Raw genomic sequence first — 25,715 nt, forward strand, 5'->3', positions numbered from 1 at the left:
AACTACAGATCAAGGCTGAGATAGAACTCAAAAAGTGGACTTCCAAATATAAAAAATATCAAATCGCAAGTCACACAATTGCTCAGAGCAAATAAGGTTGGCATTAGACAGAATTTCATAGTCATGTTGCTTTACTGTTGTAATGACTAATACACTGCTGTAATGATGGATATACTACTATGATGTCTCTTTTTCATGTAGCTGGTCATTCTGCACTGCTGTGACGACTGATGTTATGATAGTCATGTTGTTATACTGCTATTTTTTTGTGTCCATTTAGTTTCTTTTGTCTCTGGTCTTCTTATAAGGTTGTAACCTGTATTCTTTCAATATAAAATTAAAAATTAAAAAGTTCTACTTCCTCATAAGAAAAAAACCACTAATAATTTAACTGTCAAAACAATTCTGAACATTCAAATCCTCTTTGAATAATCACAAAACGGGGAAATTAAATTCAACATCCAAGAAATCGATGAAGATGGTATCCCAATAGAAAGAGAGCTCATAGACACTGCATGGATTTTCCAAGGAAAAAAAAACACTCTAGGAGAGAGGAAGTAATTCATAGTAAAGTTATTTAAATAATATTTTCTCAATGAGTCCTATAAGAGTGAATGCAAACATTGTTGCTAAAAAACTGAACATGATATTGATAAGTAGGACTCATTGAACATGATGTGTCATACAAGTTGTAAACATTCTTGCTAAAAAAAACTGAACAATGATATGTCATACCAAACTTGGATGTAGTTGATGAAAGCAAAGTATTTGCAATATCATGACGAATGTTTTCCAACAGTTCTAACATGTAAAGATTAGGAAAAGATCTGAAAGAATCGATGCACTAAGCTTATTGAAGCCTAGATGGGTAGTTTTTCCTGTAGAACCATTAAGGTTTAAAATAAACTCTCCTTAATTGAGAATAATAAAAGTTTTCAGTTACATATATAAGTTGATGTTCCCACGATTCAAGTATAATTGATATGGTGGAAACAAGGTGCAGGTATGGATTTTTGGATGGAATTTATGGTGTCAACCCATAGAATTTTTAGTTTTTCATCTGGTTTCTAGCAGAATATGAGAGATTGACTCCACTTACATGCTGCTACTTAAAGGGTGCATTGTTGGGTTATTCACCCAGTTCATAAATTTGGAAAGCACCTACAAGGCCATATATCTACAATTTAATAACAAATTACAACAGTAAAACTGATGAAGAAGTACTAGTGGCGCTCTCATAGGTATAATACGAAGTTAGTTTTTAGGCCACATTCTCTGTGTCAGTGGATGTAGTCTTTTTGTACTTGTAACCGCTAGCTAAGGTAATGAACATGCCCAGATTGAGCACACTCAAAGAAGCAAGAAGCCAATAAAAGTAATCTAAATGAGATCTGTTCAAGTTTTTTGCAAACCAGCAATGCTCCTCCTTTCCACAAGTAGCCTTCTCAATGATCAAAATGAGGAGACTACTGAGGAGACTACCAACTCCTACAACACTCAAATAGACAGCAATACCCAAGCTTTTCATTGTGTCTGGCATCTGATCATAGAAGTATTCCTGCATTCCTACAATTGTAAACACATCAGCCATGCCAAAAAGAACATATTGTGGAAGCAGCCAAAAAACGCTTATTGGGATTGTTGCAGAGGGTTCGTCTATGAGTCCATTATCCTTTGCTGCCTTGACCCTTTTCATTTCTATCCCCGCAGCAACAATCATTGAAATGGCAGAAATAAACATACCAGTGCCTATCCTTTGGAGCAATGTTATACCCCTCTCATTCCCTGATAATCTTCTCGCAATTGGAACAAAGATACGGTCGTAGAAAGGAACCAATAGGATAATACATATGTTGATAAAACATTGCATACTTGCTGAAGGGATCACAAAATGCCGACCAATCTTTCTATCCATTGTGCTGCCCTGTTTTGTGAAGAATGTTGAGGACTGCGCAGTGACAACGCCGTACATTAAACATGCCATCCAAATGGGTAATATCCCCAGAAGGAGTTTTACCTCTTCAACTTGTTCGAGTGTGCAAAGTCTCCAGTTGCGTGCTGTTTTGCACTCAAAGTCTAATTCATCTTCAATTGTTGCTTTGTCAAGGAACCTGAAAAAGCAAGACTACAACATTCATCAAAACCAAAAATCTCCCAAGCATATAGGGCTAAAAAACAAACAAAAGTGAAAACTTCCCAAATGCTGTTACTAAACTAGAATTTAAAATTGCATCAAACATTTGTTTGGCATGCTTGTAATGGAAAGTTGGTAGACATCTTGAATTCCCTTTAAACTCAGCAGTATACCAAGGTCCGTTTGGTCCATTTCCAGTTTGAAAGCAAAAGAATGATCTATGTTGCAATTATGTGAGCCTGAACTCTAAACTAGAATTTTGGGCAAAAGTGATAGCATCATAGCACTAGATTTAAAGCAAGTAGTACCATGGAGTGCTTACGTGTGATTGTTTGTTTGCAAGAGTTGTCTTCTTGATTCTGTCAAAACCTCTTCTTCTTGACTAGAAGATGATCGGTTCTGTTCTCGGAAAGGAACAGGGGCATTCCGTTTGTAGAATGCCGCAACAAACACATGAATCACTCGAGTGAGAGGGCTTCCACTAGGCAGTTTGTTTCTGTAAAACCTAGTCCCACACAAGAACACTAGAATCGACATTGCCATGGTAACAGCAGGAATGCCAAATCCCACACCCCATCCGATATTATCTTGGACATACACGAGGCCAGAGACCCCTGCAAGGGCTCCCAAGCAAATACCAAAATACCACCAGTTAAAGAATGAACTTTTGTGCTGCTTTTCTTTAGGGTTTTCATCTTCAAATTGATCCGCACCAAAGGCCTGTAGAGATGGTTTGTAACCCCCTGACCCCAAAGCAACCAAGTAGAGTGAGAAGAAGAAAAACCCAATCTTAAAATGTGATGTTCTGAGTATGGAGCAAGACTCTGACATATACTTGCATAGTGAGGGCTTCAGACTCCTGAGGGAGGCTGATAGAGTCACCAAGATTAGCCCCTGTCACGTTCCATTGTATGAAGTGTTACTTGGATATGTTAAAAAACTTGAAAATGAAAACATAATCACCTATTTTGAAAGCAAATGGACATCTGATTCAGTTTCGAACAAGTGCATATTCAGTTTCAATATTCACAAGAACTCCTAAATCTGTAGATAATACTGGTTAAGGAATTTTTTTCCAAGTTACTCTACCCATTGATTGTAACGTTAAGGAAAAGGATTTTGTGAAGGAAAAGAATACTAACAAGTAGATAGACAAGCGAAGAAACAAAGATTGTCCAGTACCGACCCAAATATGAATCAGCAACAAAAGCTCCCAAAAAAGGCAATATGTATTGTACCCCTGACCATATATTCACATTGCTTGCAGCAGTTGCAGTGTTTTCATTCAAAACACTCGTGAGATAAGTCATCAAATTTGAAGATATGCCAGCATGAGCAAACCTTTCTGCAATCTCCACCCCTGTTATTAACAAATAAATTTAATGGTTGAAAATTGCCTCTGAATAGATAGACTCCTCAAAACCAAAAGAAGAAAAGGGTTGGTCATGTTGATGCAACAATCTACAATGTCTGAGTATTAGAGGACATGTAGTCCAGTGATACCAATTAGGAGGTAATTAGGACGAGTTCTAGTTGAGCCTTGCAAATTATCAGCTTAAAGTAAGATTTTATTCAATATATTCAGAAAGAACAACCATATAAAAATCTATTTTTCTTGAAACAGATACTCAACAAAAATAACTATGTACCATCTCCTCTTATTTAAGAAGAACTAACATCTAGACCCTCCTTCAAGTTTAGGCACGTTAAAGAGAATACAAAATAACTGTTTCTTATTCTATTCCTTATTCCTGCTGTAAAAATAAAAACATGAGAGTAGAGAGGACTCATATCAGTGTAAACCAGCTACTATATTCTAAATTGTCAACGTGGTAAAACAATTTCCATTAGAAGTTGAGCTTGAAAATATTAATCCAAGAGATCTATTCTATATTATGTGTTTTCAACGTCTGTCGCAGATTTTTCACAAGAACTCTTAAGTGCTGGTAACAATTTTGTAAAACCTAGAAAATAGTAGACCCACAACGGAGAGCTTATTCATGCACACCAATTATGAAAAGGGATGCCTTCCATGTTCCACTGTGAGCTCTTATAACAGGGCGGCCATGAAAATTCACTGATCCATCTTTAACAAACTCATCTGATGAGTAAAGTTCTTCCATTGCTTTTGCTTACTACATACAAATAGTATATCTTTCTTATAGGTGGGACTATTTTTTCTACAAAATCTATTTGTTTGGATTGTTGGGTGGAATCTAATTAAGAACTGTCCCATTTATAAAAAGTCTACAGATCGTCACAGTTCAATTTTAATAAGTGGGATCACAGTAATTGTCGTTAGGTTTGACCAAAGTTTACTTCATGTTCAATTCTTGGTAGGTTTTTTTTATTGACAATGACTTTTATTTTAAATTTTAGCTTGACAAAGTAGATGACTTTTGGATTGTATTTACAGAACTTTGGATTTTATTTACAGAATTAGGAAATTTAACTTTGACAAAGTTTATAATAAGTTATAATCTATGTAGAAGTTATTTTGATTGATCAACATAATTTTTAACAAATAGATAGTTGTTAGGTTGTATTGACAAATAGACAATTGTTAGGTTTGATAGACAAATTAATTTGACTAAAGAAAAATTTGTTTATAATAGTATAATAAAGAATCATTCAATAAATAAATTTGACAAGTTTTCGTATATTGATGAGGATTGAAGATTAGACATTTGAACTCCATTCCAAATTTAATGGAAGGGTAGCTATTTGAGATGTTCTTGAACAAAAAATGTCAAGAAGGTTAGCTTGCTTGAATTCCACCCCAGAAAGTATTGTAATGCCCTGCAAAGGAACCCTTAGAACCAAAGGGTAAAACATGCATTTAACAATTTTGTCTTGAATATAAGTTACCATAACATAAACATTATGTACCCAAGTGCATCACATAAACATATCATATGCAATAAACCACATCTCAAAGATAACATCAAAACATCACATATTTGTACGCAAGTGGAAGTCCTAATAAGCCCCTCAAAATTCGATCTAGGACCTTTGGATACCCAGTGAGAAGTATATGGCAATGGGAGGTGACCTGAGAGGAGCTGGGGATGAGGAAGTGGAGGATATAGATTAGACCCCCTTGTAGGAGTTGATGAAATCCAACTCCGCAGTCGCCAAGATCACCTACATGCAAATAGCTTGTTGAAGAGAAACCGAAAGAGCAAGAGCAAATATTTCACAATAGGAAAAATGAGATTGCTATGTGAATGGAATTTATTACAATGAGAGAGAGACCGTTTAAAAAGGCCTCATGGAAGCTTGTAGAACAAGCTGGAAGGAGGTAGAGGACAAAAACGACAACTCAGCACATATCCTCAGAAAGTGGAATATGCTAAAAAAGGAGAAAACTCCCGAGTTGTCAACAACAACCACTACATGCATTAAATACTAAATATGCATTAACCTAAGTAAGCTTAAGTAATAGAATAAATAATTAATAATTAATTATTTACTCTAACACCCCCCCTTAAGTGCAACTTAGGGAAATGCCTTAAGCTCACAAAACTAAGATGAAATGCAAAATGGGTCCCGGCAACGAGGCCATGTTAGGTACCCATGTACAATGCAACCTCTGTAAAACGGAGAAAGAGGGAAAACCCTGTGGGAAAAACCCTCCTCCAAAAAGAGGTAAAAACAACATGCTAAAAAACATGAAGTGAAGGAAGGAAGGCCTCAACCAATCCCCCCAAGGACAACTTCCGCCAGAAATGTTTCAAGAGACTCTCTCAAAACCATAAGTACAACCAGCCCCCCCATGAGAATAGACACCAAGCCCCCCCCATAATGATGGAGTTCCTGTAGAGATGATCGAACCAATGAAATTCCAATTCGGAAGGAACAAAGGTACGTAACAAGGAAATCCCTGCGCGAGAGGAGCAATTGGAAAGCCTAGCTGATGTCCAGAAGAGAATGTATGAGGAACCGAAACGGGAATTCCCAAGGCAGGTGTGATGACATTGTCATGAATGTCCATTGAAGTATCTGCAACAAGTGTACCTGGAGTCTCAATAAATGAAGCTGGAAGATCAGGTAGAGCGGAAGGAGAATCTTGTAGAGAGGAAAAGCCCTTATCTGGTTGTGGTGTGGCAGTCAAAATAGGGATCTCAGGAACAATACAAAGGTTCAAGTGTCCTGACTGCACCACACGATGCTCCCGCGAAGGAGATGGTGGACCAAAGTGTGAGAAGGTATAGAGATGAGTGGAAGGATCAACTGCCCCTGTAGCAATAAGATCTCCTGTAGCACGATCTCGAATGAAGACTGAATCAGTAGTGAACTCAACTGTCTTCCCTGATCCACTGCGTGTAATCTGAGAAATTGAGAGAAGGTTGGCAGACAAAGATGGAACATACAATACATCATTGAATATACCATCTTGGATGTGAACTGAACCTTTCCCACAGACTGGTAATGCAGTGTTATTCCCCATGAGAATGTGAGGAATAGGAGAAGCCTCAAGAGTGGAGAAGACACCTTGAGAAGATGTCATATGGTGAGAAGCACCTGAATCCAGTATCCAAGGAACCTGTGAAGAAGATGCAATAGAAGCTTGTAATGCATGACCCTTTCCAAGATCTGATGTAGATGTTGAAGAGGTGGAAGAAGCCTGAAAAGAAGACCCTTGTGAGGTAGAAGAGGATGGAGAGGAAATAGTGCTCTTCTGAAAGAGAGCGTGCAAATCAGCAATCTGTTTCTCATAGCCATCACATCTCTTCTGAAAACAACGTGCCTCATCATGAGATCCTTTCCCACAATAGGAACAGGTAGGAGTTGCGGTCTTCTTTTTCTCCTTCTTGTTAGAAGATGATGAACTAGTAGAAGAGGGATCTGATAGCTGCTTCAACTTCTGTTCCTGTGTAACCTTGGAAAGCAATACCTGTGACTGAGAACTTGAAAGTGAATCCATTTGAGTAATCTTTGATTGTTCACGGGTTAACCGATTACAAAATATCTCAAATGAAGGCATCCTATGTCTATCACCCAAGGCATCCATAGTGGAGTAGAAAGTGGAAGAGAAGATCTGATACTGTCCCTTTAACTTTGAGAGTACCAAAAAGATACACTCATCATCTGTTTTGTTCTTCCCACATCCCTGCAAAAGTGTACGTAGAGATTTGAACTTCATCAAGAAGTCCTCAATGGTGGGAAAGTGATCAGGTGTCAAAGAAGTCAATTCTGCATCTAGCTGAAGTGCCCGAAACTCATTTACTTGTCCAAACAAAGTCTGAAATCTTAGCCAATAAGCCCGTGGAGTAGTCAAACCATCCAAGTGAAACAACAAGCTGTCTGAAATGTTGAGTGCAATAAGCCCCATGGCTTCATCCATCTTGTTCCTGTGTTGTAGAATCTCAAAAGGTCATTGGAGATTGGGCTGATGCTCATCCAGACAAGACCATATACCTCTTGACATTAGAAGTCTAGTCATTTGTGCCTTCCATGTGTGGTAGTTGTGTGGTGTGAGACGGGATATAGATGGATCCGCCATTGAGAGAAAGAAGAAGACGGAAGTAGAAGGGTCTTAACTGAAGTAAATTACAGAAAAGAAAGACACCCCCCCACAAACGTACAAAAATATCTCCCAAATACCACAAAAAAACAACTAAGGAGAGCAAAAAAACTGGAAAGGAACCTGGATTTGTTGTGCAGAAAAAACCTCTACTTTGACACTAAAAATGGAAGCTCAAACGAACTCAAAATCGTGCTAAACTAGCACCAATGCGTCCGTCTCTGAGTCAGCTTTCCGACGCTTCTTTCGGATCGGAAAAAGACCTCTGTATGCTCAAGTTATAGCCAAAAAACCGACTGCTGCTCCAAAAATGCACTTGCTGGAAAATTACAGACAGTGGCATAAATTTGACGGCCGTATGCCTGTCACAGACCAGTCGCCGGCAAAAAAATCCGTTTACCGGAAAATGATGTCACTGCCCGGAAAATGACGTCAGCGCACCGGAATATGACGTCAGCAGAAGCCACGTGGCGGTCGGTGGTTGGAGAGGCCGCAGGGCGGCGGAGCAGTGGAAACCGCCGGTGGCAGTGGCGCCCGGGAGGAAAACCCGGCGGCGCCGCTGTCTACAGTGGCGGAGGCTGCTGCGCCCGGGCGGCGGACAGGAGGAGGCCGGGCAGTGGCGGAGCCGGGAGGAGCCGCGGCAGAGCGCGGGCGGCGCTGCCTGCTGCGGCCGCTGCGGGCGGCGCGCGGGTGGCGCGGCGGCGGCCCCGCGGTGGCGCGGCGGCGGCGCCCGAAATAAAATATTTTTTAAAAAAAATTCGCGCTGCGTCTGTACGATCCGTACGGCAGCGAACCCGGGATCCTCAAAAAATCGCCAAAATTGCCCTGTCTCCAAAAACGAAAAGCTTTATATGAATCTTGACTGCAAACGGCCTTCCGGATCCAATGGTGATGCCCGTTTGGGCTGAAAGTGCTCCAAAAATTTGCTCTAGCCCTGATTTGAAGAAAAAATGCACAAACAAACTAGGGTTTGTGACTTCGAATCACGGCTTCACAAATCCTTCAAACAAGAAGCAGCAGGGAGGCTCTGATACCATGTAGGAGTTGATGAAATCCAACTCCGCAGTCGCCAAGATCACCTACATGCAAATAGCTTGCTGAAGAGAAACCGAAAGAGCAAGAGCAAATATTTCACAATAGGAAAAATGAGATTGCTATGTGAATGGAATTTATTACAATGAGAGAGAGACCGTTTAAAAAGGCCTCATGGAAGCTTGTAGAACAAGCTGGAAGGAGGTAGAGGACAAAAACGACAACTCAACACATATCCTCAGAAAGTGGAATATGCTAAAAAAGGAGAAAACTCCCGAGTTGTCAACAACAACCACTACATGCATTAAATACTAAATATGCATTAACCTAAGTAAGCTTAAGTAATAGAATAAATAATTAATAATTAATTATTTACTCTAACACCCCTTAAGGAGGCAACTACAGAGAGCCACATCAGAGTGACCACCATCAAGGGGTATCACTATGTGAGTGTGGGGCTGTGTCACAAGGTTCGCCGAATTTTCGGCATGAGGTTTGAAATTCGGCGAATGTATAAAAAAAATTAAAGTTCGAAAACGTTCGCATCAAATTCGTACGAGAAAACTGGCCAGGGCAAAATTTATCACTATGTTCTTGGAAATCGTCTATTCTTCAGTGGCTCTCCGTCGCTTGTGGTTGCTTCATTGGTGGAAACACTGCCTGACTTGGCATTGCTCGGAACCCTTGCGTTGGTGTTGGTTGCTTACTCTCTGCCGAAGTTGTTTGCTCTCTGCCGAAGTTGTTTACTCTCCGCCGAAGCTGTTTACCTGCCGAAGTTGTTTACTCTCTGCCAAAGCTAGCTAACAGGCCACATAGAGCTAAAATGTTTAAAATTTCTGAAGTTTTTCAATGTATTTAAAACTTTACATTTTACTATAGGTTTTTCGGTTTCATTTATTTATTTATTGTTTATTTTAGAGTTACGAATGTTTATAACATGAAGTTCTAATTTGTTTACTTATTATTATTATTATTAATATTACATCGCTTTAATTTTATTTATTATTTTAGAAGTTAAAAGTTTAATTGAATATTATTTTTTTATTTTAATATCTAATAGTTAGTATTATTTTAATATACTTGTTAATCTAAATTAAAAAAATCATATTGTAATAAATAGTTTATTTTAGTTATTATTAATATAATTTATTGATTAATTTGTAAATAAGTAAATTAAAGTAATTTTTTTATTAATTTTAGAATGGATCATATATTTACATTTTTTTTGAAATTATACAATGCGAATTTATTGTCGAATTTTTTTCGAATTTTTGGACCTTGCCGAATTCGAATTCGAACCTTGTGACTTAGGTGTGGGGAGAGAGTAGTGCCTCCATGCCCCTAGAAGCATCCTGAGGTTTGAGCAATATCATAGGCTCCTGCTACTACCAATCCTAAATACTATTGGGGAGATTATAGTAAGAAATTTGATATTGAGTTTTAAAATATAGGTATGTATCTCATTATGTATATATGTTGGTAATAAGTTTTTGAACTATTGCATTTGACACAAGAAATCGGTTTAACCTTGTGGGTCAAGTTGTGAGAGATATGGCTCATGTAGCACGGATACCCTATCATCACAGATTACTTATGAATCACAATGAGATGTTGATCTACACAAGGACTTGTTCACACCTATGCAGATAGGGAGAGAGGAGTGAAGACACTTATGTGCGCACTGGATATGATGGAGAAGGAGTTAGTTGAGGCTAGATGTGAGCTTGAGATCTCGAGATGAGTCATAGGAGTTGTCAGGTGTCATTTGGGGCTATGAGATTTGAAGCACTTCCAAGAGACAGTCACGGCCCATGGGATCTCGTAGATATTCCTCTACTCCGTGACTACTTTTCTCATCGTGGGCCAAAGGGATCAGGGAGCCGACACCCTATGGATGATAATTGATTTGTTATGGTTATGTTCGTCTTTAGATTATGAAGTTCATTTTGATATTATGCTTGTATTTAGATTATGGGGGCTTCAAATTGCTAAAACAATTCGTTCAAAGGGGCCAAATATTTGGGGAACTATTAAACATTTTTTTGTGTGGAGGCAGTCCAGTGAAGGTATGAGGTCTGCAAGATACTAACAAACAAATGTCGTCACTTAAATGATTTAGAAATTTAATACACTCGCGCCTGAAACCTCTTTGGCTAGAGCCAAAGACTGAGGGGCATCTACGCCATCAAAATCACCTGGGGAATGATCCCAACCTCATTCCTTATGACGTCAACGCCTTGCACTAAACAAGACTTGATCACTGGTAGGTTTTTTGTGAGCCATTCAACTATTATACATTTTAGAAACAACCCTAGTTCTTTTTATAGTAAGAAAAACATGGTTTTAATGTACCTCGTGTAAATGTGGTTATTAAGGAGACTGAAGAAATGCTTCAACATGCAGGAGAGATTTATATAGAACACCAAAGAAAATCACCTCCCATGATCATCCTTTGGGTGATCACCTATTTTCCCACCAAAGAAAAAGTTTGAAAATTACTTTTTCTTTTCCCTTACATCGAAGATACAAGAAGGCAAGGGGAGAGGACACTAAGTGCAATAGCTAGTGTACACTACAATGTGCAAGCACACCAAACACTTTGCATAGATAGAGTCCATTTACCAATTAGAAGTCAAGAGTGATCTAAGTAAAAAAAATATGAAGTTTCAAATTACATGTATTTGTCCAAGATCTTGCAACAAACTCATTGGTACTTTTGAATAATATTCTCGACCACATGATCACCAAGACACTACACAAATTTAGACTAGTAACAAAAAATCCACTATCCTAATAAAATTTAGGTAATTGAAAGGACATAATGAAAACCAAAAAACCAAAAATTTACGAACCAACAATCCTTATCAAATGCAAATACAATCTAAACAAATGCATAGCTTGAATTAATTAATCAATTGAAAAATAATTGAAGCAAGCATGCAGGAATTAGAGAAAGTGCACAAAATCATATTTAAATGCAAAAACATGACCTACCAAATTATCGTGATTATTCAAACCAGCTCAAATAAAGATTTTTTTTGGTTGTTGTAAATGACCAATTGATAATTAGTTGTCAATTTCATCCTCTAACTACACTAGGTGATAAGTAAAGACAATATGTGGTTCAATTTCAACCCAAAATAGAAACATAAATTAACCAAACATATCAAAGCCCTGCAATTTCAATCAAATATATAAAAAGTAAACAAAATTGGAGTCAGATACAATCAATTGCATAGGAAATAGGGACAATTGGGCAACTTTTGAAGCAATTGCATAGCTAGGCTTAACAAGTGTGCAAATTTGGGTTGTAATTGCACAATATGAGTTGTGAGTGTGCATGGATTCAACCAAATGTACAAGTTGATAGGTCAATGCCCAGAGCCAATTCCAAATCTACAAATATACATAAAAATCCAAAATTTTAAAACATAGGGTTGGTTCACATCGGGTTCACCATATACAGATCCAAACAATCAAGGGATAAGATTCAAACACGATTTGCGAGCCACAAAAATCCATAACAACTATGTTAATCAAAATCCTTTGACCATAAGAATATCAAAACAAAATACATAAATAATAGTGTATTTCAAACCATATACAAGCATTTCTTTGCTGATGCCTAATTGTTTTTTCTTTATCCTCTATTGATATATTTTTATTTGTATTGACAAGCACAAAAATATAGTAAAAAGAAAGGATATTTGACAACATTTATGAAAGGATACTAGAAATCATGGTTGGTAAAAGTGAGAGGTGAGAGCATAATTTATAGATTTATGATCTAACATGAATGGGTTGGATTGAAGATAATGAACACAAAAGATTGAAATAAGAAGGCCAAGCAAAGGGAGTTGAATGAACAAGTGGAAAAAAAAAAGCTAGAGGACAAAATAAAATGAAAAGAAAGTACAATTAATAAAACTCATTTATTAATTATTCTATATTTAATTGTGATAAAAAGTGACAGAGGTACATAAATACATATAATTCATTTGTGCTTAAATGGGGACATGTCAAGTCAAAGGAGAAATGATTAAATAATTATTCTCCTAAGAACAAACTAATGACCTAGGTTAAATAATTATCAAAATAATTTATTCACAAGTGAAAAATATCCACAAAGGATAAACTATAGTAACATGAACAAAATAAATGATAAGATGAATGCTCAATTAAGGAAAAAAAAAAGATAAAAATTTGTTAACGGTGCAAACAAGAGGCCAAGACTAGATAGATGACACATTGTAAACCAAAGATACAAGCACTTACCATTTTTAGGTGTCTATAATGATCATCCTTCAACCCAACCTAAGCCTTGAGGGTTCATTCACAATGATCCTACCTATGTATGCTCTTACGAGAAAGATTTTACACTCAAATGTTAGAAGGAGTTCATTCTCCCCCTTATTGATATCTTTAATCTCTCTTTTACCTTGCCCATTAATTAAGTGAATATACTTAGTCTTTAATCCATTCTCATTAAGCGTTGGTTCTATACCCATCAATATCAATCCTTATTGTACAAACTTACATATATGCACAAGGGTTATATAAAAAATCTTACATATAGCGACCATCTCAAGCATACTACACATATACAAAAAGGAATTACAAAGATAATTGTAACAGCTAGTTACTGGCTCATATATACATCACAAAGATAATAGCAACTGACTCATCCATAATGGATATAAATCTCTTATTCATAATAAATCCCATAAAGAAAAGGAATACTAGTGCATTGTGCAATATATTGGGGGTCGGGTTCTTTTCCCCATTCTTATACAGATTTGAAAGCCAAGAAGATGATTTAGTGTATCTCATACTAAATTAAGGGTTCATACTCAGCCCAAACAGGAAGAGTATATAATCAACCAATTGAAAGAGGAAGCAATGCATACTACACTACATTGTAGGTTCATCCTCAATTCCAAGGATTTATACAAGTAGTGAGCCAACCTATCTCAATGGATTCCAATTTCAATTGCCTATAGATCACTAACAATAGTTTGTCCAACTAGGAAGTATTAGCTTTTGAGATATACTACCTAGTGACCTTAGTGATATTGTTAGTTGCCTTCTTCACAATTTTGGTAACACTTGGCATCTCTCTCTCTCTCTCTCTCTCTCTCTCTCACACACACACACACACACACACACACACACACACACACACACACACTCACACACACATTTTCATAGTTTCACACAATTATTTTCCTTTACTCCTCTCTTCTCTTCTATGCCCTTCTCTAATTCTTTCTCTTGTTCCAAATGAGTATGCATGGGGGGACCTTTCAAAGTGGGTTTTTTTTTTTTTTTTTTTTTTTTAGCGGGGGGGGGGGGGGGGGGGGTCGGGGGGGGTGTGTTCTACCTACTGTGTCTTATTCTTGCACAACTTACAAAATCAAATTGCCTTCAAGACAAGGACATCATAATAGATTTATGTCATGATCCTTCTTTTTCTTCGTGTGTTGAGAGTTTGCAATTATTTAATCGTCTATTTTCTTGTAAAAATTAGACAATACGATGAGGACACCTTGCCTTAGTAATTGCATGACACCTCCTAGATTATTTTAATGGTGCACTTAAATATATTTTCCGTCTTACATAAATTCACACTACTACTATGGAAGTTAGTCAAATAAATGTACCATAGTATATAAATTCATGCACCTAGTTTATAAGATATTCCTTGTGTTGGTGTAGTCTTATAAGCTAGTATGATTTACATCCAATTTCTCAAAGTGCAATCTTAAGTGTCACAACCTTGATTCAATGTGCAAGAATGATCCTTGTTACACAAGATTGAACTAACAAAATGTGTATATAGAGATTTATTCTCCTTTGCATTCCTTGTGTCTAAAGTTGTCAATGTGGCGTGGTGTGTACAAACAAACATATTGGAGGATATTTCTAGATTATTATGGTCGAGTTATTTTTTGGTCAACCCCTTAGACATGCTAGCTTGTGGTTAAGTGTAATGTTTGTAGACAACATGCACAAATATATAAATCTCAATCCAATTTTGATTCATTTTCTCTTTCATACATTGAAGTGTACTTGTATAGCCCTCTTATTTCTAGGTTTGTACAAATGCTACAATGTCTATAATAAATATAATAACAATTCATTAAATAAATTAAATTGATTAATAAAACTTATTAGTATAAAAAACATATATTTAAATTTTTACGTTTAACATTTTGAATTTGAAATCTAATCTAAAATGACTTGAAGAAGAGCTTGTAATAAAATATAATAGAAATGTATATAATTGAATACAAATAGACGATAAATGATTGATAATTTTTTTAAAAATTATATAGAAAAATTGAATAGCCTGAAATTCAATAGTCTAACCTTACATTTCAAAAACTTGTCAATTTCTATATCATTTCTTAAACTTCGTTTTTTAAAGTTTAAAAGAATAGAACAATAATTGAAAAATCATGCCACCTAATAAGAATGAAATGTCATGTCACCTAACAAAATATTGCCATTAAGATTTGATCTTCCAGTCAAACTCATTGACCCATATACTCTGGCTTCTGATGTTATAATAATAGTTTAAAAAATAAGTTTAACTCGGCCCAACGATCCAGACTCCATACATTATCTCCAAAATCATAACATGGCCTCTTCCCTCGCAGAGAAACACCCACTACTTGTTTAGAGACTGGTCAACGGCAATGGAGGAAAATCACTCATCTGAAGAGTTTGCTAAAGATGGATCAGTGGATCTCCATGGCCACTATGTTATCAGAGCTCACACTGGAACATTGAAGGCATCCCTTTTTATAATTGGTTTGTATGAATAAACCCTCTTTTTTGGGCTTTTTCAAGGTTTTCCAAAATTAATATATTTTTTCTGAAAAACTTGTGACATAGAGTTGATAACATCAGTGTTTGGAATCAGATTCAGTACAGTGGCAATTTTGACGCAAGTAGTTGATTTACACTAATTTTATCATATTTTAGGGTTTTATTGATATTCTGAGAAAAAAACAACTCTGGCATTCACTTTAATTTGTCTTGTACTCGATGTTAGGCTTTAAATTCAGCAAATGAGAGGGAATGGAACACAGTTGTTTTCTTTCTTGATGTGAATCGATACAGATATTATTTTATGGTTGTTCTTTCTGAGGCCGTTGAATAAAATCTACTTGAGCTGATAATTATTCAGTTATAACCCATCCTAATGACCTCCCATTTGGTGTACTTTTATATCGCAACACTGAGCTACATTACCTTTTATACTTTGACAATGTAGAAAGTTCTATCACAACCCTTTTCTTCTTTGCTTTTGATGAATCTGTCAATTTACAGCTGTTATATCTTGATCTCGTCCATTTTGTTCATTTGCTACTCACAGGGGTGGAGATTGCGGAGAGGTTTGCTTATGCTGGCATAGCTTACAATTTGATAACTTATCTCACAAGTGTTTTAAATGAAAGCACTGCCAGTGCTGCAAGCAATGTGAACATATGGTCAGGGGTGGCATCCTTGTTGCCTTTTTTGGGAGCTTTTGTTGCAGATTCATATCTGGGTCGGTACTGGACAATTCTTTTTGCTTCACTCGTCTATTTGCTTGTCAGTATTCTTCTCCTTATCAGCAAAATACTTTTATTTTGTCATTATTATCGATGAGGAGAGTAAATTCGAACATATTTCCCAACCAGTCTAATGTCACTCTATTTTATGATGTTTGTAAGTGAAAGCCAAAAATGGGAGCTATTTTATATACAATAGGTAAGGACGATACTAATATCTCGACTCATTAGGACACAACAAAGTTACAAACCCCCAAAGATTTTAATATCATGGTACAACCACTTGAACTAACTTAATCAGCAGTGTAAAGAGTTAGTTTTGGCTGTTTTTAAACATACATATGTGTTCTAAGAAGCTCATATTGAAGACAAACAAAATTGCATAAAAGAACATTAGAAGACGTCACCAGCTAAACATAGAGTAACATAGCACTTGAGGGATCACAGGACAAATAACAAACCCTAGTAGTCTGTTGGTATCTATATCAACAATTAACATTACATGTTGCCCAAGAACCTTGTTTATTCTGATGACAAAGGATCCATATTGGAATTTTAGTTAAGGAGCCATGTTTGGTGCATGTGTAAAACAATAACAGTGGGCATCTTGCCAAAGATCTCAGTTAGGCCTTTTAATTAAGCAGCCATATCTGTTATATGTATGAATCAACAACAAATGTAGATCATACTGGACTCAAAAACTCAGATTGGTCTTTTGGTTCAGCACCCATTACTGCATGTGTGAATGGATAACAAGGAAAATGTCTACCTTGCTGAAGATCTTGTTTGGTCTTTTGGCTTAGGACACATATCTACAAATCTGGGAGTTCTTGTGAATATGGAAACTGAAGACCGTACTCTGAATTTGTGACCATGTTGGAAAGTGGAAACTGAATTGGAGGTCCATTTGCTTTCAAAATAGCTGAATATATTTCCATTTTCCTGTATTTTAACCATGTTTGTTATATTCAATTAACATGTCATATAATGGAATGTGACAGGGGCTAATCTTGGTAACTCTATCAGCCTCTCTCAGGAGTCTCCAAGCCTTATCATGCGGTTATAATTCCAAGTCTTGCTCCAGAGCTTCAAATTTTAAGATTGGTTTTTTTTATTTCTCACTCTACCTGGTTGCTTTGGGACAAGGAGGTCACAAGCCATGCCTACAGGCCTTTGGTGCAGACCAATTTGATGACGAGGACCCAAACGAGAAAAAATATAAAACTTCATTCTTTAACTGGTGGTATTTTGGTATTTGCTTGGGAACTGTTGGAGGGGTCACTGTCCTTGCATACATCCAAGATGATATCGGATGGGGTGTGGGATTTGGCACACCTGCCATCACCATGGCAATGTCACTTATTGTGTTCTTGTGTGGGACTAGGTATTACCGAAACAAACAGCCTAGTGGAAGCTCTCTCACTCGGGTCATCCATGTGTTTGTTGCAGCATTCTTCAAGCGGAATGTTCCTATCCCTTTCCGAGAACAAAATCAATTAGCTTCTATTCAAGAAGTAGAGCTTCTCAGGAGAGAGACAAGACGACAACTCTTGAAAACAAACAAGTTCAGGTAAGCACTCCATGGTACTATTTGCCTTGAATCTAGTGCCATTATATTTAAGCAGAATGTTGTTTTAGAGTTTAGGCTCAAATTATTGCAACAGAGATTTTTTTGTGTTTTCAAACTGGGGAATGGGCAATGATTTACTGATGAAGCTGAAGGGAGTTTCAAGATGTTCCCTTAGCTTCCATTCCAGGGCAGTCCAAAATCCAATCAGAAGGGATATTGGATGCAATTTCTTGACTTTTCATCTAAGCTAGGAAATCGATGTAGACAGCAATAGTATTTGGGAATAATGCTAGTTCAAGTTCTTCAAGTTCTCATTTGTGTTTGTTTTAGCACTATATATTTTGGAGATTCTTTTCAATGAGTGTCCCAGTCTTGTTTTCTCAGGTTTCTTGACAAAGCAACGATCGAAGATGAATTAGACTTTGAGTGCAAAACAAAACGCAATTGGAGACTTTGCACTGTCCAACAGGTTGAAGAGGTAAAACTTCTTCTAGGCATGTTACCTATTTGGTTGGCGTGTTTGATGTATGGCGTTGTCTATGCACAGTCCTCCACATTCTTCACAAAACAGGGTAACGCAATGGACAGAAAAATTGGTCAACATTTTGTGATCCCTTCTGCAAGTATGCAGCTATTTATTGGTATACCTATTATGCTATTGGTCCCTGTCTATGACCGCCTCTTTGTTCCAATTGCAAAAAGATTAACAGGAAATGAGAGAGGTATAACATTGCTCCAAAGGATAGGCACCGGTATGTTCTTTTCTGCTTTTTCAATGATAGTCGCTGCAGGGATAGAAATTAAAAGGCTCAAGGCAGCAAAGGATAATGGAGTCCTAAGTGTTTTTTGGCTACTTCCACAATATGTACTTTTTGGCATAGCTGATGTGTTTACAATGGTAGGGATGCAAGAATACTTTTATGATCAGATGCCAGACACAATGAAAAGCTTGGGTATTGCTGTCTATTTGAGTGTTATAGGAGTTGGTAGTTTTTTGAGTAGTTTCCTGATTTTGGCTACTGAGAAGGTTACTTGCAGAAAGCAGGATCAATGCTGGTTTGCAGACAACTTGAACAAAGCTCATTTGGATTACTTTTATTGGCTTCTGGCCTCTTTGAGTCTACTCAACCTGGGCATGTTCATTACCTTAGCCAGCTGCTACAAATACAAAAAGACTGCACCTTCAAGCACAGAAAATTCTACCTAAAAACTAACTTCATGTTATGAGAGTTCCACAAGGACTGCTCAATCACTTCTAATTTTGTAATTTGTTATTACAATGTGCTTTCGACATTTCTGATCTGGGTTAAAAACCCAACAGTGCACACTCTGTAGGTAGCATGTAATGGGTTGACACGATAAATTCCATCTGAAAAACCATACCTCCACCTTGCTTCCACTGTATCAGTTATATCTGTAACGTCATTTTATTTATATAACTATAAACAAAAATTTGTTATTCTCTTAATTTGTAATCCTACGGACAAAACTATTCATCTGGGATTGAATATGCTTGAATATGCTGGGTGCATTGATTCTCCGAATTGGCTATGCATCCGACAGAATGGCTGAATATTTTAATTTATTAACTCTTAGAAATTTAAAACTCTTAGAAAATTAAAAAATAGTGAATTTATAAGTTTAATTTAATATTAAATAATAAATTAATATCTAATCTGTCCACTGGGTAGACGCCTTGATTCTTTTGGCATGTTAGAAGTCTTGGAAAACATGCATGATGATATTGCAAACTTTTCTTTGATTAACCACATCCAAAGTTTGCTATTATATATCATTCTTCAGGATTTTTTTAAAAGAATATTTACCTTCCCAATTCATTGGGAAGATATTATTTAAAAATTTATAGTATGAATGATTTCCTGGCTACTATACTACATTTTTATTTGGCTGTAAAATTCATTTAGTCTGCATGCTTAAAAGATTTTAGAATTGTTTTGGTAATTGAATTATCGGTAGCTTCTTCTATATCGAAATACACACACACACACACACACACACACACACGTATGTGTATAGGAAAGAGATGAACTTTTTACTGGTTCTCAAGAAGAGTTGAACTTACAAAGCTAAGAATAGTATCAATTCAATGTAGGAAAGGTGAAGTGGAAAGTAAATGAAAATAATAACATGTATAATAAACAGATAGGGATACAAATTTATTTAACATAAAAAGAGATAAAGAGAGAAGGGCTAATATGCTAGTAGAGAGAAGAGCACTACACAACCTTGCCTTTAATCATTAAGTGATTCAACATGAGAGGTGATTCCAGAGATAATCGTCCCCTATCAACAATATTCTAACCCTGCATTTAATTAGAAGCTCATTTGGCCAGACAATCAGCTTCTCCATTACGTTTCTTAGGAATGCAAATAAAAATAAAGATTCTGAAGAGCCACTTGACCAAAAAATTGCTTAATAACCAAAGCTAAATGCTAATTGAATCATCTAGCCACTATCATTCAACAAAATCACCACCATCCCATTCGAATTTACAAATAATCCTTTTACAACCAAGAGCACAATAACACTCCAAAAAATACAAATTGGCCAGAGCCTCCATGTAATTATTTGTATGAAGACTCTTATAAATTGGAAAAACAAATTGAACATCTCTTGAGCTATTAACCCTACTCCAACAATACCAACATGATCATGATTCCCTTGAGAAAAATAAAATAAGCTTGAGGATGTGTGCGTTATGAAATATCAACAATTTATTTTATTTGATCTCCCAAATAATAATCTCCTACTTGAGATTAAATAGAGTTTTATGCATTATTTTTTAATATTTCCTTGTTGCACTGAATTCCAGGCTATATTTTATCAAGTTTGTATCAAAGCAACCGAGGTGATATTGCTTATCCATAAGTAAAAATTTTGTTAACATATCAATCATCTTTTGTGTATATTTTCTCCAATTGTAGTAGACCATCATTAAGCACTTGGCAAATCCAGTGAAAGGCCAAACTTTTGGTAAGGTGAATCTCACTTTGGCTATCACAATTCAATACATAATTTTCTTGTTGCAAACCTAGTTTTTCCAAAAATCTCCTAATCCGAAGCATTTATTTTCCCACTTCAGTTGCTGCAACAACTTTTGTGGAAAATAGCCCGCTACTTTTTGTAACCTATATACCCATGAAACTACAGTTCTTGGGAAAGTATAAATATTTCCTCAACTGTAGATCTTCAAGAATCTATGTTACCTGCTACATCAACATTGTAAATCCTTCCAACAAGATATCAACATCCTTAAAACACAAGCAATGATTAATTGATCCCTTGATGTATCTTATAAGAATCCATTTAACTGTGGCCCAATGTTGAATGTCAAGATTTCTTCTTACAACTCCCACTAAATGTGTAATGTCAGGACACATATGCATACCATAGAATACATAAGATTTCTTATTGGAGAGGCATGTGGAATTTTGAATCTTTCTTCTTTTTTTTCAATACTAGTGGGACATTGATTAGATGACCAGTTAAAATGAGAAGCAAATGGTGTACCTGAAGGCTTTGCATTGGTCATAGTAATATTTTCCAATCTTCATCATTTATATTTTGTGGCTTCTTTGATTTTCTCTAAATCGACAACTCTAGATCTATGAAAGCGAGTATTTCTTCTATTTTTGATCTCCATATATTAAAGTGTGCCCCTATAAGCTTTTTAATAAAACTTATATACACCAAATCTGGAATAAAGGTTTAATAGGCTTTGATACCGGTTGTTACCAAAATATTGTGTGCAACCAAATACCTAAAATATTGCTCAAAATAAGTAAAATAACAATATAAAATAGACAACATAAATTTACATAGAAAACTCCAATTGCTTTTAAACCAAGAGAAAAGATCAACAACTCTTATTGATCACACAAATGTACATTAATCGTCACACAACAATTGTCAAAGAAACTAATGATATTGATTTTGGAAACTGGAGAAATTATCCACCAAACAACTTTTGAAAATGGAAACAATTTAAAAACTTATCTCCTCATCAAGAAATAATTTATTTAATCTAATCTCACAAATAACAAAGTGTTTATGAATCAATAAAGAAAGAGGTTTTCATACAAGAAAGAAAAATGCTCTAAAGTAAAAAATACACAATACTATGATATTGAAAATTAGAGTGATACAGTGCACAAATTCCAAGATGAACCAAATAAGGAGCAAGGCGCCTTTGTATGTTTATCATTGATTGTAAGATTAGCATCCATCAAAATTCAACATAGGTAAAACAAGTTAATTTCCTAAATTCAACCAAAACCACCACCAAACATAAATGAATTTATATCAAAACCATTGGTAATTATAAGTACTAATAGAGGAGATATGTTTTACATTTATAACTTGTTTACTATCTAATGTTCATTGAAAGTATTGAAATTAGTAGGATTCTACTTCTCCCACCTATTTAGGTAGAGCTATTGTATTTTTAGTAATTGTAATTAAAGATTTTTAAGTAGTTTGAATAAGAATCATATAAAATTTAAATATATTATTTAATTATTATTTTAGATCATTAGAAAAAAATGTTAATTATTATTTTAGTTCATAAGAAAAATATACATTTGTTTACTCAATGACATTTGGTAATTCTATAGAACTGATGGGTATCATCTAAGGTAAGTACCTTTTACTTTGTAGAGCATGTTTCATTTACATGAAGTCTAGTAAAACAATGCTTAATTGTCTAATGTCTACAATATTCTAACTCGACATTTGATTAGAAGCTCATTTGGCCAGATAGTCGAGTACTCCATTCCGTTCCTTAGGAATGTGAATAAAACTAACATATTCCAAAGAGCTGCATAAACAAAGAATTTGTTTAATAACAAAAGCTAAATGACAATTAACATCATCTAGCCATTACTCATTCAACAAAGTGACCACCACTTGGGATTTAAATTTACAAATAATCCATTTCCAACCAAGAGCACAACATACACAAAACTGGGAGCCTCCATATAATTACTTATATGAAGACCCTTATAAGTTGAAAAAAAATTGAACATCACTTGAGCTATCATGCGCTACTCTAGCAATACCAACATGACCATTATTCCCCTGAGAAGAACCATCATTATTAATTTTTAGAACTTTGTGAGGAATGATCCAACAACCCTCTCAATTTATCTTCCACAAAGGATGTGTGTATTGATTCCTTATGATTTTCCTAGCACTCGACACCGCAAGAGAAGGAATGTCTCCCTGAAGAGAAAAATGGAACCTATAATATCACACTCTCTAGGGTCCGCAACTCCAAAAAAGTCACACATACAATCTCACGAATGTAATACCCCAAAATTGGCTCATTGCTATGATACCAATTCTGGTCTATTTTGATCATTGCTAAAGTCCTATTTCATTAGATACATTCTTGATCTAACTTCCTACTTGACTTAATTGTCAGATGCAGAAGACCCTAATCTGCATTCATCACATTTCTTATTTAATTCCTATAGTACGTACTCATATTAGTCACATTAAACCTACTTGATTTAATTATAATTTAATTTAAAAGTATTTATACTTTATTAAATTAAATTATCTCCTAAGACTAATGTACTATGGGATTAAATTTATTTAATTTAATAAATATGCCTATCTTGATTAATTAAATGTAATTATTTAATTAAATGGGAAAGATATTTCTAATTAATTAAAGAAAATTATTTAATTAATTGGAAGGCTATTTTTAAATTAATTAAACAAAATTATTTAATTAAATAGGAGTAATTCCTAATTAATTAAATATAGTTATTTAATTAAATAAGAAAGTGTCTCTAATTAATTAAATGAAATTATTTAATTAAATAGGAAATATATTTATGAGAGCATATCTCATTTTATTAAATTAAATATCTCTCCAAAATCCTTCTTCAGTTCAAAAAGGGAAATTTCGAGTTCACTGTTAATAAAAAAGGAATTAAATTAGTTAACTCCTTATTCTACTCAAATTAAATCAGTTAACTCCTTATTCTACTCAAATTAAATAAGTTAACTCCCTTTAATTTGGGAATCTTCCTTTATGACTAAACTTCATCTTTAATCCTGACCATTGATTGAAATCGATCTCAACCATTGATGGATTCCAGGAAGGTCTATTTAAGAGACTCTCATCTCTTCATTTTGGGAGAGGATGAATTTGGAATTTGCATCAAATTGCCGCTAGAATTCATACTCACATTTGCTCACATTTGCTCATATTTTACATACATTTGCATCCTTAGCTTAATTTCATTTAGCATAATATGCATATGATCAATCTAGTTTCCTTTACTTGTTCTTAGATTAGAATGCATTTATCATTCTAGATTAATCTGCATAATCATATAGATTAATTTCATTTCTTAAATCCTTCATTCTTAGAGGGTCTGGTTGCTTAACACCTCAAATCTGAGGATATCTAACAAGCAATTCCCTTTAGATAGAAGGCAACAAGTCGCCTTGCCGGCTAATTTTCGAATGAACAATCCAATGTTCATTCTGGGATGAATCCGCAAATAAGGACCATGTTGAAGTGTGTGTGTTAGCATAGGCCGCATATTCACGCATACATTTTTGGCACCCACCGTGGGGCTAAGAAATCAATTTTCTAGCCTCATTCTTTTTGTTTTGCATTTTAGTTTTTTATTTATATCTTGTTTTGCAGGTTTGTCTTGTTACAGGTTTGAAGACACTTCGAGAAGACATCCAACAATGATGAGAAAATGAGCATTTGAGAAACCTCTTCCTCTTCTCCTCTTAATCTTCTTCTATTTCTCTTCTTTTTCTTCTTTTTCTTCCTTCTCATGTTCTAAAGTTAAATAAAAATAAATAAATAAAAATTGATCAAAATTCTTTTTTTTATCCTTTTTATGATTTTTCATAAAAATCATAGAAAGTAGACTAACTTGATGAATTTTGGTTTGAAATTTTTACTAAAGGTTCTAGACAATAAGAAAAAATCACATGCAAAATTTCAGATTTTTCTGATTAAAACTTTATTATATATATATATTTATAATGATTTTGTCATATGAAAATTATTTGAGCTAGTAAAATAACACGTTTTGATTTGAATTTTTTTTTGCAGATTTTTGACAATGTTTGGCGTCTACAATAAAAATTGCAAAATTTTTGGATCAAAATTGGATTTTTAGTAATTCGTTAATGATTTTTTCATTGAAAAATTAATTTACATAGCAAATCATCGAATTAAAATCTAAAATTTTTACTAAAAGTTTAGGATGATGTCCAAATATTGTAATAAAAAATTCAGTGTTTTTAGATTTAAAATATATTTTTATTAATTCTTTTATGGTTTTCCATAAAAAAAATTAATTTATCAGATAAATCTCAACATTTTGATCTAAAATTTTTATTGCCAATTTGGGACACTTTCTATAGACTACAGTAAAAATTTCAAATTTTTTGGATTATAATTCTTTTTTTAATAAATTTTTTACGTGTTTTCATAAAAAAAATATTAACTCATGATGCAAATCTTGGAATTTTAATCAATAATTTTTATTGCAGTTTTTTTTTGGAAAACAACAAGGAAGAAAGAAAGGCCATCCAAATATGACAAAAAAAAAAGAAAAAAAAGAAAAAAAAAATGCATCTCGCTTTTGCTAGCTTCGAAAATAGCACAAGAATTGTTAAAAATCAGGTAAAATCTACTAAGCGAGTTGCGAGGATCACCAGGTAACCTTCCTCAACTGATAACAATTCATTTGGATCTAAAAAAAACATCTCTCATGTCAAGCTTGTGTGTGTTTCCTTCCATGTTTTCATTTTACAACACATGCATAATTTGATACTAGGGTGTGATCTTCGTTAGTATTCATTTAGTAGGCTTAGGTACTAGTGATAGATTT

The 25,715-nt window shown here is 35.0% G+C and overlaps 2 protein-coding genes across 5 annotated transcripts; one reads left to right on the forward strand and one right to left on the reverse strand.

Moving 5' to 3' along the window:
- Positions 1 to 889: 889 nt before the first annotated feature.
- LOC149541845 (protein NRT1/ PTR FAMILY 5.10-like) lies at positions 890 to 4,358 on the reverse strand. Of its 4 annotated transcripts, none has more exons than XM_089796924.1 (4): positions 4,143 to 4,358; positions 3,321 to 3,494; positions 2,457 to 2,877; positions 890 to 2,111 (listed from the first exon to the last, which is right to left on the reverse strand). In XM_089796924.1, the coding sequence occupies exons 1-4, from the start codon at positions 4,255 to 4,257 to the stop codon at positions 1,262 to 1,264; spliced, it is 1,560 nt and encodes a 519-aa protein (XP_089653050.1). In that variant the 5' UTR covers positions 4,258 to 4,358; the 3' UTR covers positions 890 to 1,261. The 4 variants fall into 4 exon arrangements, with proteins under 4 accessions (XP_089653050.1, XP_089653047.1, XP_089653049.1 ...); XM_089796921.1 differs by having other exon boundaries at positions 2,457 to 3,028; positions 3,277 to 3,494; XM_089796923.1 differs by having other exon boundaries at positions 2,457 to 3,028; positions 3,277 to 3,494; positions 4,119 to 4,255.
- A 10,908-nt stretch (positions 4,359 to 15,266) lies between these two features.
- LOC149541846 (protein NRT1/ PTR FAMILY 5.10-like) lies at positions 15,267 to 19,290 on the forward strand. The gene is made up of 4 exons (XM_089796927.1): positions 15,267 to 15,506; positions 16,075 to 16,292; positions 17,254 to 17,822; positions 18,207 to 19,290. Exons 1-4 carry the CDS (start codon positions 15,392 to 15,394, stop codon positions 19,027 to 19,029), a joined length of 1,725 nt encoding a protein of 574 aa, XP_089653053.1. The 5' UTR covers positions 15,267 to 15,391; the 3' UTR covers positions 19,030 to 19,290.
- The last annotated feature ends 6,425 nt before the right edge of the window (positions 19,291 to 25,715 follow it).

This window comes from Cupressus sempervirens, chromosome 8, assembly GCF_028749045.1.
Source record: "Cupressus sempervirens isolate cs-2001-9-10 chromosome 8, ASM2874904v1, whole genome shotgun sequence".
Lineage (NCBI taxonomy): Eukaryota > Viridiplantae > Streptophyta > Pinopsida > Cupressales > Cupressaceae > Cupressus > Cupressus sempervirens.